We start from the raw sequence: 16198 nt of genomic DNA, 5'->3' as shown, positions 1-16198 counted from the left end.
CTTAAACTTACTTTCATGCTGCTGCTGCTGCAGCTGCTAAGTCGCTTCAGTCGTGTCCGACTCTGTGCGACCCCATAGACGGCAGCCCACCAGGCTCCCTCGTCCCTGGGATTCTCCAGGCAAGAACACTGGAGTGGGTTGCCATTTCCTTCTCCAATGCAGAATTTAAGGCCATCAGTTTTTCTCTTCATACTGCTTTAGCTGGGTCTCATGGGTTTTGTTATTAAAATATTTGCCTTGCCAACACTTTATAGATAATTTATAATTTTAGTTTTGTTTTTCTGCTTTTTTCATGGATTGTATAGAATAATGGTCCTTAATTTCTAAGTAGCTGTTTTCCAAAGCATCTCCCCATGGTCTATTCTAGTTTTATTGGTTATCACAGAGAGGATAAGAGCTTATCACAGAGAGGATAAGAGCTATAAAACTCTACTGTAGAAAGCTGAAGTTTCTTAATTCTAGCTATGTGATTTTTAGGATATTTTATATATATTCAGAAATGTATATTCTCTTTCTACAATGTAAAATTATATATATATATGTTAAATTACATTTACTATGTGTTAAATATATTAAATTATTCTATTGACTAAAATATTCAACTTCTTTACACATTTCCTCTTTGGAGTCTATTTGATATATCAAACATTCCTTTATAAATGTATTTTGATCAATTTCATTTTGAATATTTGTTTTACATGATTGATAGTGATGGTTTTGGTGCCTAAAGGTATGTAACTCTTCTCTTAGTAAACTGTACCTACCAGATTCTTTTAAAGACAAAATTATAAAAGTTGACGTTCTGATTATGTCATCTGTTTATAGCACTATTTCTAGGGTGGTGCTTTTTATAGAGATTCCAAATGTTTCTTTCCAAATCTCTCTACTCACGAACTGCTGTTGTCGCTGCTGCGTCGCTTCAGTCGTGTCCGACTCTGTACGACACCATAGATGGCAGCCTACCAGGCTCCTCCGTCCCTGGGATTCTCCAGGCAAGAATACTGGAGTGGGTTTGCCATATCCTGCTCCAATGAATGAAAGTGAAAAGGGAAAGTGAAGTTGCTCAGTCATGCTGGACTCTCAGCGACCCCATGGACTGCAGCCTGCCAGGTTCCTCCGTCCCTGGGATTTTCCAGGCAAGAGTACTGGAGTGGGGTGCCATTGCAAATTCTACTACCTCCACAAAGATTTCCTGAAGAAGAAAGAAAGAAATGCAGACTCTATCTGCATGTATAGGGCTTCCCAGGTGGTGCCAGTGGCAAAGAATCCCCCTGAAAATGCAGGAGATGTAAGAGACGTGGACTCCATTCCTGGGTCAGGAAGATGCCCTGGAGGAGGGCATGGCAACCCACTCCAGTATTCTTGCCTGGAGAATCACATGGACAGAGGAGCCTGGCAGGTCCAGTCCATAGGGGTGCAAAGAGTTAGACATAACTGAAGCGACTTAGCACACATGTGTTTATATACTATAGTTTAGAAAATTTTAATTGTTGTCCTGACTAAAGTATTGTTGCAATCACCTTCTTCATGCTCAGCTTGATCCTTTGTAATTCTTTATCTCAACTCTTCTAAGGTACTTTGGTGCCTTGCAGTAATTACTTGATAACATGCCTTAACTCATCTTCTGTAAATATAATTTAGGGCAAAAGTAACAGTAACTAGTAATTTCCTGAGTGGTATTAAGCTTTACAGATAATTCACTTAACTACAATCCTGTCAGGTGAGAACTGTTATTATCCCCATTTTAAGATGAGGAAATTGAAGCTCATTAAAGGTTAAGTAGGAAGTCAAGAAACACCTAGAGTAACAGGCAAATTTGGCCTTGGAGTACGGAATGAAGCAGAGCAAAGGCTAACAGAGTTCTACAAGGAGAACACATTGGTCATAGCAAACAATGCAAGGAAGGGCTCTACACACGTACATCACCAGATGGTCAACACCAAAATCAGATTGTTTATATTCTTCACAGCCAAAGATGGAGATCTATACAGTCAGCAAAAACAAGACTGGGAGTCAACTGCGGCTCAGATCATGAACTCCTTATTGCCAAATTCAGGCTTAAACTGAAGAAAGTGGGGAAAACCACTAGATCATTCAGTCAGTCAGTCAGTCAGTTCAGTCGCTCAGTGGTGTCTGACTCTTTGCGACCCCATGAATCGCAGCACGCCAGGCCTCCCTGTCCATCACCATCTCCCAGAGTTCACTCAAACTCACATCCATTGAGTCAGTGATGCCATCCAGCCATCTCATCCTTGGTCGTCCCCTTCTCCTCCTGCCCCCAATCCCTCCCAGCATCAGAGTCTTTTCCAATGAGTCAACTCTTTGCATGAGGTGGCCAAAGTACTGGAGTTTCAGGTATGACCTAAAAAAATCTCTTATGATTATACAGCGGAAGTGAGAAATAGATAGAAATAGAACTATGGATGGAGGTTCATGATATTGTACAAGAGACAGGTTTTAAGACCATCCCCATGGAAAAGAAATGCCAAAAAGCAAAATGGCTGTCTGGGGAGGCCTTACAATTAGCTGTGAAAAGAAGAAAAGCGAAAAGCAAAGGAGAAAAGGAAAAATATAAGCATGTGAATGCAGAGTTCCAAAGAATAACAAGGAAAGATAAGAAAGCCTTCCTCAGTGATCAATGCAAAGAAATACAGGAAAATGACAGAATGGGAAAGACTAGAGATCTCTTCAAGAAAATTAGAGATACCAAGGGAACACTTCATGCAAAGCTGGGCTCGATAAAGGACAGAAATGGTATGGACCTAACAGAAGCAGAAGATATTAAGAATACACAGAAGAACTGTACCAAATAGATAATCATGATGGTGTGATCACTCACCTAGAGCCAGACATCCTAGAATGTGAAGTCAAGTGGGCCTTAGGAAGCATCACTATGAACAAAGCTAGTGGAGGTGATGGAATTCCAGTTGAGCTGTTTCAAATCCTGAAAGATGATGCTGTGAAAGTGCTGCATTCAATATGCCAGCAAATTTGGAAAACTCAGCAGTGGCCACAGGACTGGAAAAGGTCAGTTTTCATTCCAATCCCAAAGAAAGGCAATGCCAAAGAATGCTCAAACTACCTCATAACTGCACTCATCTCACATGCTAGTAAAGTAATGCTCAAAATTCTCCAAGCCAGGCTTCAGCAATATATGAACCGTGAACTTCCTGATGTTCAAGCTGGTTTTCAAAAAGGCAGAGGAACCAGAGATCATATTGCCAACATCTGCTGGATCATGGAAAAAGGAAAAGAGTTCCAGAAACACATCTATTTCTGCTTTATTGACTATGCCAGCACTTTGACTGTGTGGATCACAATAAACTGTGGAAAATTCTGAAAGAGATGGGAATACCAGACCACCTGACCTGCCTCTTGAGAAACCTATATGCAGGTCAGGAAGCAACAGTTAGAACTGGACATGGAACAACAGACTGGTTCCAAATAGGAAAAGGAGTACATCAAGGCTGTATATTGTCACCCTGCTTATTTAACTTATATGCAGAGTACATCATGAGAAACGCTGGACTGGAAGAGGCACAAGCTGGAATTAAGATTGCCGGGGGAAACATCAATAACCTCAGGTATGCAGATGACACCACCCTTATGGCAGAAAGTGAAGAGGAACTAAAAAGCCTCTTGATGAAAGAGAAAGTGGAGAGTGAAAAAGTTGGCTTAAAGCTCAACATTCAGAAAACGAAGATCATGGCATCCGGTCCCATCACTTCATGGGAAATAGATGGGGAAACAGTAGAAACAGTGTCAGACTTTATTTTTTGGGGCGCCATAATCACTGCAGATGTTGATTGCAGCCATGAAATTAAAAGACGCTTACTCCTTGGAAGGAAAGTTATTATCAACCTAGACAGCATATTAAAAAGCAGAGACATTACTTTGTCAACAAAGGTCCGTCTAGCCAAGGTTATGGTTTTTCCTGTGGTCATGTATGGATGTGAGAGTTGGACTGTGAAGAAAGCTGAGCACCGAAGAATTGATGCTTTTGAACTGTGGCATTGGAGAAGACTCTTGAGAGTCCCTGGACTGCAAGGAGATCCAACCAGTCCATCCTAAAGGAGATCATTCCTGGGTGTTCATTGGAAGGACTGATACTGAAGCTAAATCTCCAATACTTTGGCCACCTCATGCAAAGAGTTGACTCATTGGAAAAGACTCTGATGCTGGGAGGGATTGGGGACAGGAGGAGAAGGGTACCACAGAGGATGAGATGGCTGGATGGCATCACCAACTCAATGGACACGAGTTTGGGTGAACCTGGGAGTTGGTGATGGACAGGAAGGCCTGGCGTGCTGCGATTCATGGGGTCGCAGAGTCGGACACGACTGAGCGACTGAACTGAACTGAAATGAAAGGTTAAGCAGCTCACCTAAGATCTCGCAAGCTGCAAGCTGCAGTGCTAGAGTTATGATCTAGCTCTAGTCTTTCATCCCTTATTTCTGTTACATGTCTTATCCCCGTAATAATTATAACAGAAATAAGGGATAAGAGACATAGGAGTGGAAAAAGACTGCAGGAGAAATAAAGAACTTTGGAAAGTAAAAGTCGCTGAGTCATGTCTGACTGTTTGCAACCCCATGGACTATACAGTCCAGTCCATTGCATTCTCCAGGCCAGAATACTGGAGTGGGTAACCTTTCCCTTTTCCAGGGGATCTTTCCAACCCAGGAATCGAACCAGGGTCTTATGCACTGCAGGTGGATTCTTTACCAACTGAGCTATCAGGGAAGCCCTTGGAGGTTGCCATAAAGAACTGATGCTTTTGAACTGTGGTGTTGGAGCAGACTCTTGAGAGTCCCTTGGACTGCAAGGAGATTAAACCAGTCCATCCTAAAGGAAATCAACCCTAAATACTCATTGGAGGGACTGATGCTGAAGCTGAAATACTTTGGCCACCTCCTACAAAGAGATGACTTATTGGAAAAGATTTCTTGATGCCGGGAAATACTGAAGGCAAGAGAAGAAGAGGACGACAGGATGAGGTGGTTGGATGCCATCACCAACTCAATGGACATGAGTTTGAGCAAGCTCTGGGAGATGGTGATGGACAAGCAAGCCTGGTGTGCTGCAGTCCATGGGGTCGCAAAGAGTCAGACAGGAGTGAGCGACTGAACAAAATAAAGTCTTGTTTTTAAATGTGAGGGGTATGGGAAGCTCTTAAAAGAGCTTTGGAGAAGGGCAGTGTGGTCTGATTTCTGTTTTAATAAGATCCCTGTGGCTGCAGGAAGGAGCACAGGCTCTCAGGATATAAGAGCGCAAGGCTGGTCAGTTAGGAGAGCTCTCTTCAAGATCCAAAAATGAGAGGCTGGGGCAGGGGCCAGGGTGGGAAAGCTGGGCATGGGGACAAAGGGCTGGATTCTGGACATATTTGGAAGGCAGAACCAACAGGATTTTCTGGCACATGATTTAAGTGGTGTGAGGAAGAGGAGCCAAGAAAGACCCCAGTCTATTCGGTCTAGAGAAACCGTAAGACAGGAATTGCCACTTAGCGAGATGGAGAAGTAAGATACACAGTATTTCAAATAAGAGAACTCTTGTTTATGACCATTTACTTATAAAAACTGAATAGCTAACTATGGAACAAAGATCATAGTGCTGTTAACCATACATCGGTATTTTTATTCTCTATGTTCTCTAAGTCAGAAGACACAGTTCATGAGATGTCGAAGGTTAAATCCATTTATTAGCCTAAATGGCATATGTAGTGGTTTCGATCGGGGATCAAAGGACAAGAGTCTATGGGTAGCTGCCTGCTTCAGTAAATAAAGTTTTTTATGGGAACAAAGCCAAGCTAATCATTTACATATTGTCTGCGGCTGCTTTCTAACTACAGAGGTTACAACTGGGACCTTATGGTTGACTGGCAAGCTGAAAATATTTACTATCTGACACTTTAAGAAATAATTTTCTAATCTCTGGCTTAGATTTAGACAGGGATAATTCAAAATTGTGTTAAACTGAACTAGGTTAACGGCAATATGTCTTTTAATAGCCTTTATCAGGAATATTTTAACAGAATTTTATCAGAATTCAGATTAGCATCATTTCTTTCTAGACAGACATGAGAATACTTTTTTAAAGTTATTGAACAATTTAGGATGGAGCCAGTAATTTATATTTTGATGTTTTTAACTAAAGAAAGCTTTTATTTTATAATATATGTGTAATAAAAAAATACGTCCGTGTGTGTACACATGAATGCACATAGAAAAATACATAGTGGTAACATTTTCTGAGAGACACAGAGGCCATTAACAGATCAGCAACAGAGAATTATGAAACAAGCATGCATCTCAAATTCAAGTAAAACTCTATTTAAATCCTTGTTCTTTAATTTACAGGCTATTTGGCTATGGACAGCTTATTTAATCTCCTTGAGTTTCAATTTCTCATATAAAAGAACTGGAATATTTGTACCCTGAACACAAAGTTTTTATGAGAATTAGTAAGACAATGCTTGTAAAATGACTAATACAGTAGTGTTACATAATGAGCACTGAGTAAATGTTTTCTCTTTAAAAAAATTAACCAATAAAAAAAAAGGACTCTAAATCTTATTAAGAAAATAGGTGATTATAAGGGAGAGTCTTATACAGTAGCTATTTTTTCTAATATCCTAAGGTATCCTGTTAATTTGAAAATATCAAACATTAACTGAAAATAGAAGTCTCCTTTCTGTTTCTCATTTTTAATAAAAAAAGGAAAAAATATGGTCTCTGTCTCTATATATATGTGTGTATATATATATATCTATATATATATTTATAAGACTGAACTCAGATATGTTTAGATTATTTTCATGGTAGCAAACCTCATTAATAGTTCAGTCTTCCCTAAGTGGACATTAAATAGGTTTTAGTAAAAATAAGGAGGAAGCATCATACTTTAAACTTACATAATTAGAATGAACTATATGAGACTTTAGCTGTTTACAAGAGCCATTTTTTTGTATTCTATTTATCTGTATAATTGAGGCTTGCTAATAAAGCATGAGGTGAATTATATAAATAAATACAACTTAAGTGAAGTGAAAAGTGAAGTCGCTCAGTTGTGCCCAACTCTTTGCAACCCCATGGACTATAACTACCAGGCTCCTCTGTCCATGGGATTTTCCAGGCAAGAATCCTGGAGTGGGTTGCCATTTCCTTCTCCAAGAGACCTTCCTGACCAAGGGACTGAACCCAGGTCTCCCACATTGTAGGCAGATGCTTTACCGTCTGAGCTACCAGGGAAGTCCAAATACAATTTAAGAATTTGACAATTAGCATCCTACATGATACCAATCCTGAACTTCCAAAAAAGAAAGAGGAAAAAAACAATATGACACAGCTAAGCAAACAAAACAAGGGCCTGGTGACCTTCCTTTCTAATAATCACTAAATTTTCTTTGCCATTAGCTTGTCTATTGGTGAAAGAAGTAATAGTTCTTCCTTGGTTTGGGGAAGGGGAAGGGCATACCATTTTAATCTCTTTTGCTGCTCTTTTTCCAAATCTTGGCATTTTATACACATTGCCTAAGTCTTTCTAAATAAAAAACACATACTAGTCCAGAATTTGGATATTTCTTGATTTCCCTTCTTCAATAGCAAGATCACCATGCTTCTAGATTTTCATAAAGAGAGAAATAACGAAGAACAGAAGAAAAAGAAACACTAAAAGGCAAGAATACTGTTCATTTTAAGACAATGACTTAATGCAACCAGTTTTCACCCATGGTCTTTTCTTCACTGCAACAGAAATGCCCTGGTGCAGGACGGGCTACTGGAGGTGTTTCACAATCCTGGCCTCACAATGCTTAATATTGTCCAGACAGCTTCTCTCAGTCAAATCCCATCAGCCATGTGTGTTCTAGTGTACAGACTAGGTCAGAAGAGGATGCCGTGTAGTGGTGGGCAGGTCAGAGGACTATGGAAAGTAGAAAGGAACGTGACTGCCAAACACTCAGAGGTGGTCAGGAAACCAACGGCAGGGTTGCACGTTCAAGCTCTCAAGTCAGGTGGGAATCGCCCCTGGGCGCTGCCCAGCTGCTTCGGATCCATTCTCTACAGTGAGAACAGCTAACCGAAGGCTGATGCCCAGAGGCTGACGTTAATTTTCTCCTTTTGTGCAATAAGGCTTAATCTGAAAGTCAAACTGGCCTGTGAGGGAAAAATGGAGACACAGAAGGGTGGAGTGTCTCCCTTCCTTTTATTTTTGTGCTCAAAAGAAAACAAGAGTTTTTATTTTTTTAATGCAAATATTACATAATAATAACTAGAAAGGAGACAAGTAAATTACAAACCCCAAAGAACTAAAAATTATCCCAGTAAAGCTTCATTTTTCTGGGCTCCTTTCCTATCTTGTCCTCAATTTTAAGCTCTGGCTGGGGAAACTTTTCCCCTATAATGACTGAATTTAAAATACCTAGATTTAACCTATTACAATATACCCCCAAATCAGTCATAAGCCAAACTTCTGTACAACTAAATGACTTTACATGAAAAAGTTTAATCAGCATTCTCAACATAAGAAAATGAAAGCACCACAATTCTGCATTTACCTTGTATTATGTATTACCTCTTTGATAAACACATATCCTTAGGAAATGCTGTTTATAAGTGATGTTATGATAACAGCTTGATATTTTAAAACTGATTTCTTAAGCTAGTACAGTAAGAAAAGCGTATGAGAGCTAGGTGCTTATCATGTGATTGCACATGCCTTGTGGCAGCAAGGGAAATTTTTCCTTTCTTCCATTAGAAAATAAATAAGTTAAAATATATTAGTAAACATTTTCTAATGTTTGTTGTTCATAGGGGAGAAAAAAAGCAAAAACAAAGAGAAGGATTTTGAGAAGCTCTTGAGAAAATTTTGTAGGAAGTATTTTCTTCATTCTGGTTCCATTTGAATGACTACATTCTTTCACCATTATTTTGAAACAAGTGAAAATTTAAGGCTCTAATTTCAAGTTTTTCAACTTGTTGCTCTAGAGTGTCTGATTTTTAAATTCAGAACTCTTTGGTTTTCTTTCATTCCTGGTGATAGATATTTGTGCTCGGGAGCACAGAGGAAGACCATCTTCTCATTTTCAAGCATGATCTGTGACTCTTCAAAAGATAAACACAGAATGAGACCAGAATTTGCAAGCAGTTCAGAAAGGAAAAATTGTTTTCCTTCATAGTTCTCAAATCGCTCCCAAAATAAGGGAAGAAAATGACAGCCTAACACATCCTGATGGAAAGAAATTCAATTATCACATGATTTAGAGTTATTAGGTTCAAGAGAAAATATTTAACTTTTATAAAATTATATTTTTTTACAAATTAATTTACATTTGTGAATCCTTAAACCAAGACTTCAGAGAACCTATGCAGCACAAACAACAATTAAATAAATGCTATGTAAACACAGGATCTGAAAGGACTTAGACAAGAGTAATTTTTTAGTGAGGTCCATGTACAAAGTTCCAGGCAGAGTGAAGAAATCCAGGCTGACTTCAAATAAATACAGAAAAAAATTAAAGTTTCATATTGATGAACTGCTTTTGATAACTTTTTTCCTAGGCATAAAAGATATATAAGAACTTTGAGAAAAACATCCATTCTCAGTGTTCATTCCCTGATCATAAGGGCCATTTTTAATGGAAATTACTCAAGAATAAGCACACCGAAAGATTTACTTCTTTGCTTATTTTCCCAGATTTCTCTCACCCAGGTTCAAACCTCCTATTTTTCTTCACTGGCCACCTTTCTTATTATTATGATGTCTTATCTACCCTATGAAACAATTACTAGAAGTATAAGGGCTGGTAATTTCTTTCTCATCTTAAGGTTCTTTCAATGACAATGAACTCATATTTTGGGAGAACTTAGCATGTACAGGGCAACTAAACAATACTACTGGAACAACCTTGCTCAGTCTTCAGAATTATCCTAGGTAGGTACTATTATTATTGTGTCTATAGAAGAAGGGGCAGGACCAGCTAGTTAAGAAAATTCCTGAACTGACACCACAAGAGCTGTAACAAAAATGCTGTCAGCCTGGTTCCAAAGCCTACATTTTAGCCAACTAGATTTGGCTTAGATTGAGATGATATACTTTATGTAAAATCACTGTAATTATGCTTTAGTTATTTTATAATCAAACCGCCATGGGAGAGTTAACACATCAAATTGATGATAGCACCTTACAGTGATCATGAGCTGGCAGTTTATCAAACTGTTTTGTTTGTTGATATGAGAGCTGGTGACAGCAAAAACCCACAGCATCCCTCGGTAGAAAGAAAATCAAATGAAGAAGAAAATGTGCTAAAAGAAAGAGTCTCAAAATACCACCACTTCAAGGATCTGGATTGGAAGTCAGTGACATCAGACACCAGATTCTACTTGAAAGTGTTAGTCGCTCAGTTGTGTCCGACTCTGCGACACCACAGAACTGTAGCCCCCCAGGCTCCTCTGTCCATAGAATTGTCTAGGCAAGAATACTGGAGTGGGTAGCCATTCTCTTCTGCAGAGGATTATCCCAACCCAGGAATCGAACTGGGATCTCCTGCACTGCAGGTGGATTCTTTACCAAGTGAGCTATCAGGGAAGCCCCACTTTACCTCTGTTCTAGGCTACTTAGTAGCTGGTTGCTCATCTCCCTCATCTTGCCAATGCCTGAAAAACACTGATTAACAAGAAGTTTATTAAAGAAGAAAGAAATTACTTTTTAAAATTTTAAGTCATAAAAAAGAAATAGTGAGCCCACTTTGAATATAAAATTGACATAGAAATAACTAATAAACTACTTAGATTCTCTGAAGCTGGTTTATATGGGAGCAATTTTTAAGCCTTTTAAGCTATTTTTAAGCCTTTTATGGCTGCTCTGAAGTCTTTGGAATGGTTGAATGGACTGCATCTCAGAGGTCTGACATAACTGGATATTCTTTAGTAAGACATTGATCTAGATCTGTATTGCATCAACAGAATTAATTAGATGTGCTACCTGTATTATAGCTAAGGTTCTTTCCATCTCTACTCAATATCTGCTTGTTTCTCTATCCAAACCTGCCTAACAATCTAAAGTTCTCCAAGGAAAACACTCAAATCAGATTAACTGATGCATCATTTGTTATTGCCAAAACTTAAGATTTTCTTTGTTAAAAAAAAAATCTGTTGGGTGAATATATCTCTTCAAACAACCTGGTCTGCCTAGTTACCAACTCAGTTTCTAGCTTCTCAGTTTCTTCTTTCCTTAACATTTGTTGCTCTTCTTGATCTTCTGCCATTAACACACACACACACACAAACACACACACACACACATTTTAACTTCTCAAGGCCCTTCTTTGTTCCCACATTTTTCTTACTCATTTTTTCTTATACGATTCTTGTATGTTCTAGTCTTCATACTATGGTTTTTCTTGATTTCGTTCTCCTTTTATTTTTGTCCTTTATCATTTTCTCCATGTATCTTGGCCAATTGTTCTTACTCCTCTTCATAGTTTATTTCCATCCTCTAGTAGTTTTTCTTTTTTTTTTCTTTCTTCACCTTCTTATCTCTTTCCTCTTAAGGATCTGTATTAAGTTTCATTTGCATTTTAAGAAAAGAATACTTGTTGCACCAAAAGTACTCATCACAATTCTAGATCTTTCTCACTAAGAACACAAAGTTTAGGAGAAAAGCATTTCTGTTTCCATCTCTCCTTGGGTATACTCAATATGGGTATAATTATCATTGCTGGCACTAGTGGTAAAGAATCTGCCTGTCAATGCAGGAGACATAAGAGATAAGGGCTCGATCCCTGGGTCAGGAAGATCCCATGAGAAGGAAATGGCAACCCACTCCAGTGTTCTTGCATGGAGAATGCCATGAACAGAGGAGGGCTACAGTTCTTAGGGTCACAAAGAGTCGGATATGACTGAAACAACTTAACATGCACGCACGCATGAAGGTGTATGAGGCATATGACCTATATATATATCAGGCAGATCAAGTCAGTAAATACTTGTGGCACGTGGTCAATAGAGAGGGCCAGGGAAAGTTGAAGAAACAGTCAACAACCAGTTCTGAGCTGACCAAACAGAACAATCAAATCAGTTGCCCAGCTAGGTGGTTTCAGTTAAAAGTCACAGAAAATCCAACTCAGTCTGGTTGAAACGAAAAAGGCTTACACAAGGGATAACTCCATAAGTAGCAATGTCACTGAGAACCTGCATTGCCATCTATGGTGTTAGTTTTACTCTAGACCTGGCTCCTCTCAAGAACTCAGCAGACCCTAAGACTAGATAGATGCCTTTTGCTTACATGCAACAAAAAAAATGCATTCCCAGCCAAAGTCCTAAGGTTTCACTGGATTGGTCTAGGTCCCACACCTTCTTCTGAATCAGTCACCATGAAAGGGGAACTGGAATGCAGTGATCTGCTAATCCTAGTCCAGGTGCTCCATCTCTGGATCCTGGGTAGGCAGGATATGATTTCAGAGAAGAAGCAATGAGGGATGGTATGCTGGAAAGGCAACCAGCAAATGTTCACTGCACACAGACAGCGAAGCTGAATGCAGACAGTGCAAAATAACAAGCTGTCCTCTACTCATTAATATACGCTCTTTTTTTCCAGTTATTTTGATAATTGTAAGATTATAAAAACTGAGATAACACATTTTATCTTATGCAAATCAAGTTCCTTTTCATCCTTTTATAATCAATTCCTCTAGGAACTCTTTCTGAGAATGTTCACTCCAAACAGTTACCTATTTTTATTACTGCTAAATAATTTAAATGTTTTTACTGTAAAATAATGAGAAGGAAAAAAAACACAGAATAATAATGAACTACAACAAGTGATTATTTGAGAAAATAATGATATTCCTGTAGGAAAAGAGTGCTTAAAGACTAATTAGTGAGTATTTTAAAAAAGTATTACAAAGTCATTTTAAGCAAATATAGGGGGAAAATCACTTTTGAAAGTGAGAACAGACATGAAGAAGCACACTTCATAAGTGAGTAAATATCACCGTTCTCTCCTATTCCCAATCTGATGATATCTCTTTTTATTAAGTACTAACTAAATAAAGACCGTACCAAATTAAAGGCCAGGATGCTAATAACTAAACATACAGAAAAGTCACCTGCCTGGTCACTTGTGGATGGGCAAGGGTGAAGGGTGAGGGCCAATTTGACAACAGCAGTTATTTACAGATACTTAAATCATACACAGGTATTCAAATAAACGACCGTTAATCCTCAGTCCTCCAAAAAAGACCTCCTGTATTTTCTTAGAGCTTCTGAACATCAATTTCAAAAGAATTCTCCCCAATCTGTAGAACACTTTTCTTTTCTCTGTACTTTAAAATAGAAAGAAAATTAAAAAACCAGAATGTCATCTGCAGCAATGAGTCATCAGCCATGGCAGCTCTACAACACCCAGGTCTTCCCCTTTCTCTGCAGCCCTTTATAAACGAAGCCTACCTTTTAATGACACACATAAATCCCGGCGCTGCCTGGCTGAAAAGCGTAATTAATTCTGGCCTTTTCATGCCTACTGAAACACTTTGCACACATGACAGCTGTGGGTTTGAGAATCCTCTGAATCCCCAAAACAGGGAAAGCCACAGCCACAATCCAGTTCTACTCAAAATGCTCTGTAAGTCACCATGGTAGTTTTGCTTCTACTTCGTCAGATATCTCTCCTATGACAAGCAGATTAAGCTAAAGAAAACTCACAATCAGCCACCTGTATGAACAGCTTTTTTTTTTTTTAACTTTTAAAAGTGTGGAATATGTATTTTCCAAATTCTTGGCAGTAAACACATGATTTCATTTCTCAATTTGTGGCTGCAATAGAGGGGTATTTAAACAACTTAATCTCTTAGATGCAGCTGCTCAATATCATTTCCCTTTATTAGAATATTTTTTCATATTTTAATACATACTTACATGCTGCATTACCAAGGCGATTACTCCACTGAGACTTAAATTTTCAAGGTTCCATTTCAAACCACAAATAATACAGGTAAAATTTTTAAAAAGAAATTTAACTGAAAGATTTACCTTAAAAAATTTAGTCCTCTTTACAATACTTAATTATTTTAGCCCTATTTGAGGAATCTTGAAACAAAATGCCTACTTTTCAAAGAAGTTACTCCTGCTGTAAATGCAGTTTCTTTGTTTTAATTACAGTCTGTATATAGAACACACAAATAATGAAATACAGACTTCCTCTCACCTGTTTGGGTGTGACCCCAGGCATGCGAATATCCAATGCAAAATCTGATGAATCAATAGGAATTACTGGTCTGGTGGTACCAAGACATTCATTGGAAAATGATCTGGTAGTTTCCTTAAACCTTAAAAAAAGAAGACAATTTCAACATCCTTGAACACAATGGGATTTTAACTGGACATGGGAAGAGAAAAAAAAGGAATTCTATGACTTTAAGACTAAATATTGTTGACTTAGACACAATGAAAAGATGTAATTACCACATAATATTCTATAACATTCTCAGAATTGCATCATATAGTCCAAGAGCAACATGCACCCAGCTTGTGAGCAAAACATAATCAAAGCAACCAAGCAGGCTACATTCAAAACTTGATTCAATATAAACCTGTCAAAATATATATGTTTCTGTTAATGAAAGTACAGTATTAGTCAATCAGAATTATCATAGGCCTGTCAATCTTCTCAAGGCAGAAATATTACTAAAAGCCAGTAAAAAATTTTGTGACTCCTTTTATGAGTGTCCGATATTACTAATCAGAAACAAAAAAACCAACAATAACATCGCTAGAAGGCAGAGTTTTATGATGGCGGGGCGGCGGGGGGCGGGAGGTCCTGGGGGGGGGGGTAGCCTGTGATGTGAATTACAAATGTACAAGTGCATAAATGTTTAACACGGTAATTATGAAGAGTACATACAGCTCAATGCTTTCTTGTGAGCTCTTACAGTCTGTGATCTGCTTCTCCCCACCAGTTACCTACCTTTATATCTCATTCTTCAGGCCGTTACAAACGAGAAGGCATTCCAGCCTAAATGACAATATTATACTTTCTCAAATTCTCTCCCCAAGAGGGAGTGATGAGTACTGGAAATCACAACTTCTAATTGGGAGTTCTGAAAGCCAGGACAGTTTGGCTATACGGGACAGGGGGGTGGAGGCGAGGGGGCTTTTTTTTTTTTTTTTCTGTAAGGGGGAACTTTTACAAGAAGTTTAACTGTGTCAAAATTCCCAAGGATTGCGGCCAAGTGAATCAACCACGTATATTTCTCCAACACTCTTCCTTTTTTTTTTTTCAACAGCATGCACAGAAACCATCCAAACCACATGTCGCCTGTTTAGAAATAAATAAACAAAAACAAAAAAACAAACACCCACCTCTTAAAGACAGAAAGTGGGCTTCGGAAGCCCACACAGCCGCTGGGAAACACGAAGAGGAGAACTAGCAGGCTCCGAAAGCCAGCCATGTCCTCGGCGCTCCGGCCCGGCCGGCAGGACCGGACGGCGCGGCGCCGGGCGGGCGGGAGGAGCGCCGGGAGGACCGGGCCGCGGCGCCGCCGGCAGCCACTACTTCATGGCCCGGGGCGCGGCGGGCGTCCCCGCGGCAGCCACACAGCAGCGCCGCGCGCGTTCAGCGCCCGCGGGAAGCCGGGACTTCTGTCAGGTCCGCGAGCGGAAGCGCGCCTCCCCTCAGAGCCGGCGGCGGGGGGCGGCGAGTTAGACGCGCGGGATGCTTATCGCTCGGGCGGGACAGGGGCGGGGAGGGCTCCCACACAAACCCGCGTCAGTCATCGTCCGGAACCTGCAGAAAATAGAAGCAGATAATGGATGACTAAACACATGACGGCGTGCGTCCCCTCAGCAAATCCCAGCTGAGGTGCTTTCATCCGTTCGTCGCTCCGCAAGCTTGAGCCCAAGCCTGGTGAAAATGCGGGTCTGTTGACCTCCCCCAGCCCCCAAACCCGCCCTCCTTCAGATTTCACAAACCCCCTTAGCCCCCCAGTTCTGCCTTTTCCTGCTTTCTCCTCTCTCACACCCGCTCTTCTCCTCTTCTCTGCGACTTCGTTCCCCCCGCCTTTCCCCTCACATTCACCCCTGCCTCCGGATTTCTTCTCTTCACTTGCTGTCACTCACTCCCTTCTAGAATGGAAAATGCACTTGATACCTCTGCTGGTTTTAATATCTGCACTTAATACCTCTTTCATTGTATTCTTTTGATG

At 39.7% G+C, this 16198-nt stretch overlaps 1 protein-coding gene across 13 annotated transcripts in view; it reads right to left on the bottom strand.

The window, feature by feature from the left end:
• Positions 1–15484, bottom strand: part of PAM (peptidylglycine alpha-amidating monooxygenase) — a 173311-nt gene extending 157827 nt beyond the window's left edge. For 9 of the 13 annotated variants that reach the window (XM_068980029.1, XM_068980031.1, XM_068980042.1 and 6 more), the window contains exons 1-2: positions 15357–15483; positions 14203–14323 (exon numbers count right to left, since the gene is read on the bottom strand). In XM_068980029.1, the coding sequence (XP_068836130.1) occupies positions 14203–14323; positions 15357–15445 (210 nt within the window). In that variant the 5' untranslated portion in view covers positions 15446–15483. Of the gene's footprint in view, positions 1–14202; positions 14324–15356 lie in introns of all 13 variants that reach the window. The other 4 variants (XM_068980032.1, XM_068980033.1, XM_068980034.1 and 1 more) reach the window with 1 other exon arrangement.
• Positions 15485–16198: the final 714 nt, after the last annotated feature.

Source organism: Capricornis sumatraensis, chromosome 9, assembly GCF_032405125.1.
Source record: "Capricornis sumatraensis isolate serow.1 chromosome 9, serow.2, whole genome shotgun sequence".
Lineage (NCBI taxonomy): Eukaryota > Metazoa > Chordata > Mammalia > Artiodactyla > Bovidae > Capricornis > Capricornis sumatraensis.
This window is presented reverse-complemented; position numbering and strand designations above follow the sequence as displayed.